Raw genomic sequence first — 4697 nt, 5'->3', positions numbered from 1 at the left:
AACAAAAGCCAGTGATTAAAGAAAAACATAAGAAAATACATTTTGAGTTCACCAAACCGCATGTAGCAGACTCCTCAAACACATGGAAGAAGGATCGCTGGTCAGATGAGACTAAAATTTAACTTTTTGGCCATCATGGCAAATGCTATGTGTGGCGCTAACCCAACACTACCCATCTCTCCAAGAACACCATTCCCACAGTAAAGCATGGTGGGGATTCTTTTCATCAGCAGGGACTGGGAAAACTGGTCAGGATTGAAGGAAAGATGGATGGCAGTAAATAAAGGACCATTCTTGTGGAAAACATGTTTCGGGCTGCCAGAGATTTGAGACTGGGATGAAGGTTCACCTTCCAGTAGGACAATGACCCTAAACATACTGATAAAGCTGTTTAAGGGGAAACATTTAAATATCTTGGCCTAGTCTCTGGTTTTTGTCTTAATTATTATTCGTGCCACAGGAAAATATATTTTGCACCTTCAAAGTGGTAGGCATATTGTGTTTTCAATCAAATGGTATAAACCCCCTGAAAAATCAATTTTAATTTAAAGAGGCTCTGTCACCAGATTTTGCAACCCCTATCTGCTATTGCAGCAGATCGGCGCTGCAATGTAGATTACAGTAACGGTTTTTTTTAAAACGAGCATTTTTGGCCAAGTTATGACCATTTTTATATTTATGCAAATGAGGCTTTCTAAAGTACAACTGGGCGTGTTTAAAGTTATGTACAAGTGGGCGTGTATTGTGTATGTACATCTGGGCGTTTTTACTTCTTTTACTAGCTGGGCGTTCTGACGAGAAGTATCATCCACTTCTCTTCAGAACGCCCAGCTCTCTCGAGAACACGCTGTGTCTCTGCACTGCCAGAAGCTGAGTGGTAACGAAGAGAAGTGGATGATGCTGATTCGTCAGCATCATACACTCCCATTCACAACGCCCAGCTAGTAAAAGTAGTAAAAACGCCCAGATGTAACACACATAATACACGCCCAGTTGTACTTTTACTTTAAACACGCCCAGTTGTACTTTAGAAAGCCTCATTTGCATAAATATAAAAATGGTCATAACTTGGCCAAAAATGCTCATTTAAAAAAAACAAAAAAAACGTTACTCTTCTCTACATTGCAGCGCCGATCTGCTGCAATAGGAGATAGGGGTTGCAAAATCTGGTGACAAAGCCTCTTTAAGTTTGTAATGCAACAACACAGTAAAAGCACCAAGGGAGTGAATACTCTTACAATTCACTCTATATTCCGAATGTAGTTGGCAAGCGTGGTGTGAACAGAGGCTAATAGAACCGCCTGCCAGATGCAATCATTGGTTTTCTTTCCTTACAACAGTCCATTTTAGATCAAATTTATGAGAATAGCATGTGGAAGAGGAGACCGTGTTGTAACTATGACGGGCAAACGAGTGACGCGTGGGTAACCCTGCTAATCACGTGTCGTGAACGCCTTGCACTATGTATGACAAAAAGAAAACTTTTTGTTGCACATTCCTCGGTTTCACAGGCCAAATTTAGAACATCCGACTACTATGGTATTGTGATAAACCAAAGAACAGCCAGTTATTATGTAATTAATATACAGGTAATGGTTATTAATAGAAGCACTATTCCAAGAGGCCGTAGAGAATTGCAGCTACCGATGCAGCATTATCTGTTGATGATCACTGGTTTTATTTAAAAAAACAAACAAACACTTTTTGTTATTTCATACTTTGCAACAGTCCTTGTAAGGTCCTATAATACTGCTAATCCTGGTAAATGAATATAATGTATGACCTATAGTAAGGGGTTAATAATTTGTTTTTACATTCCATACATCCTATGGAGAAACCGGGTGACAGCCCTTTGGGTCCAGTAATGTCGGGCCTTTTTATTTTTAGGGTTAACATTTTTTTTAAATGTGATTCATAGGTTGGATTGAATGATTAGTTTTTTGCGTGTTTAACCACTTCAGGACCGACAACTGTAGTTTCACATCCACGTTTGCTGGGCTTTGTGCAGAACTCAGAGGAAAAGTTTATTGCAGCAACTTTACTTTTCTGGGGACTATGCTATATGAAATACTCTCTCTCTCTCCATATCTCCTGTCAGAGTGAGATCTTGTGCGCTATGTAAATAACGGGCTAATTCCGCAGTCTCTACCATTGAAATGCTCTGTTTGACGACTGCACACATTGCCATCCACTAGATACAGCCGTCACTCTGATAGCCAAACCCTGTCCCGTGACCGCAAACTGATGTATCTGTTGCTTGTCTTTAATACTCCTGAGCCGAGCGCTTACCTAACACTAAATTTGGGTCTTTGTTCTTATCTCTCTATAGTCATAAGTTAGGCAGTTACATGTTTTCTGCATCGCTATGCCGAGAAGAATTAGAGGATTAATTTTTGGGGGAATTGTTATTAATTAAACCAATTACATTTAGGAAAGAAAGTGGTGGTTATTTTTTTTATTATTTTCCTTTCTCTGCCTAAGGCTAAGTTCACACTACTGTTAGTATATATTTACCTCTCTTCCATCAGAGGAAGAGGTGATCGAAAGATTAATCAGAAATCGATGGTTCCGTTAGAATTACCATTGATTTCAATGGTCATTTTTTTTGTTTCAGTTGCTTTTCGATTGTCTCTTTTTTTTTTCAGGGAAACGCAAGCTCTGTAGGCTGCACTTTTAATTCCGTCAAAAAAACGGAAACCTAGCGAACGGAGACAAACGGAAAGCAACTGAAACAAAAGAATTACCATTCAAATCAATGGTAATTCTAATAAAACCGTTGCTTTTCCGTTTAATCTTTCGATCCTCTCTTCCTCTGACGGAAGAGAGGTAAAGGTATACGAATGGTAGTGTGAACTTCGCCTAACAGAAGAAAACTATATCCGATCCAATTGAAACTATTAGAAGTCCTTTTCTGTTCTGCAGAAAGTCACCCCCCCCCCCTATCGTGAAAGGGTTAAAACCACTTTTCATCTCTTGTGAACTAATGGATTATGAATTGTGAATGTATTGATCACCAAAGTACGAATAACTTATTTTCTGCATTTCAGAGATTGACATTACATGTTGGGACTCGGACCCAGTCATGGAAGAAGAGGAAGAAGATGAAGAAGGAGGCGGCTTCGGTGAAAGTGCTTAGTAATCCCTTTCTCCATACACACGTGTTTATATACGTGACTACGAAAAATATGTGACACAGCCGTTTAACAGCAAAGTATTGTAGTAATGGCTGAGGCTTCTGCCCTGATGGAGCCATGCTAGTGAGACCCTGCCTGCTACCCCCCTCTCTTTACCACCATATGTGATTTTGGGGGGTAAGAGGCAGGTTGTCCTTTACTTCACCACTTTTCAGTTATTCTTTTCTATATATTCTAATAAGTCAGTCATAGCCTTGCTGGCATCTCTCTGCTTTATTTGACACGATTATGGGGATTGCTATTAACCCCTCTAGGTTGAGCAGAACTTGTGCATCAGATCCAGGAGCAGCAGCCAAGCCCCTGGTTCCCTCAGTGTTATTAGCTGGAGTTTTTATTTTTTATTTTTTTCTGACCAGCCTGTGCCGACTGCCTTTTGCATATTCGGATTGAAGGATGCAGAGAGGATTTCTTGTTGTAGTTTTATCTTTGTAACTTGTTCCTGCAGCTTTTTGAGGAAACGAAATAGAAACTTATGGCAATAATTAACCCCTAATACCCCTGCACAACCCCACAGGGCAGGGGGGCATATTTTCCACTGTAGCATTCCCCCCCCCCCTCATATTATTCATTTTGCTCTGTACTCCTATTTATTCCCTGAATGCGGGGGGTGCCATGCCTTGTTCTTGGATCATAAGCTCCTGCTGGTAGGTTGGTGAATATTTGGGGTGGGGGGGGAGTTGTGCACACAGATATTTTTGTTCTGTTGACCACCTCTTTGACTCCTTGCACCTTCTCATTTTATGACCTACAGCGAAGCTTCATTTTCTTTTTCATGTTTAGTAACGTTCTGAAAGCACAACACTGTACAGACTGTGCTCGTGTGTTAATAAAGGAGTCTGGATCCAAACATGTACTATTGTTGTTATTTTATATGGTCAAATTGAACTGTAATTTGATAATTTTCTGGATGTGCTTTGTTGGCTTCTTAGAATCTGTAATTACTGGAACTTGCCTTAATAGAAATCGAGATTGCAATGTAGTCCGATAGACACAGGGCAAATGTAAAAAGCTACAGAAATTAGACAATGTCTTAACGGGTTGTCAAGATTAAAATAAGGGTCTGCTTTCTTTCAAGAAGCTGCTCTTGTTCATGGGCCGTGTCTGGAATTGCTGCTCCTGCCTATTCAAGTCATTGGGGCTCAGTTGTAATGCCAGACACAGCCCATGGACAAGTGTGGTGCTGTTTTTGGAAAGAAAACATTAGACCAAATTTTCTGATCCCTCTTAAATAAAAATCTTAGCAGGCAAGATTAGATATATTTTGGTGGATAGAATATTGGCTCATGGATCTATGACTGCAAATCAGCCTTTCAGTGAAGGGTATGGCAACGTTGTCTGGTGTTCACAGACATGAAGGGTATGTACACACCTAGCATAAACGCTGTGGATTTTCAGTTACAGATTTCATTGAGGCAGCGTAATACAGTAGCAGCAGAGTGGATGAGATTTAAACAAATCTCATCCAAATGCGTAAAAAATCTGCCAAAAAAACGTTAAAAAAAA

At 40.1% G+C, this 4697-nt stretch overlaps 1 protein-coding gene across 6 annotated transcripts in view; it reads left to right on the top strand.

Moving 5' to 3' along the window:
- The window catches only part of DBN1 (drebrin 1), a 75405-nt gene extending 71364 nt beyond the window's left edge, over window positions 1-4041 (top strand). For all 6 annotated transcript variants that reach the window (XM_075856487.1, XM_075856489.1, XM_075856488.1 and 3 more), the window contains exon 13: window positions 3048-4041. In XM_075856487.1, coding sequence (XP_075712602.1) covers window positions 3048-3136 — 89 coding nt within the window. In that variant the 3' untranslated portion in view covers window positions 3137-4041. The remainder of the gene's footprint in view (window positions 1-3047) is intronic.
- Window positions 4042-4697: the final 656 nt, after the last annotated feature.

The sequence above is a fragment of the Rhinoderma darwinii genome, chromosome 3 (genome assembly GCF_050947455.1).
Source record: "Rhinoderma darwinii isolate aRhiDar2 chromosome 3, aRhiDar2.hap1, whole genome shotgun sequence".
NCBI classification, from domain to species: Eukaryota; Metazoa; Chordata; class Amphibia; order Anura; family Rhinodermatidae; genus Rhinoderma; species Rhinoderma darwinii.
The sequence above is the reverse complement of the archived record's forward strand: the minus strand, read 5'-3'. Positions and strand labels throughout refer to the sequence as shown.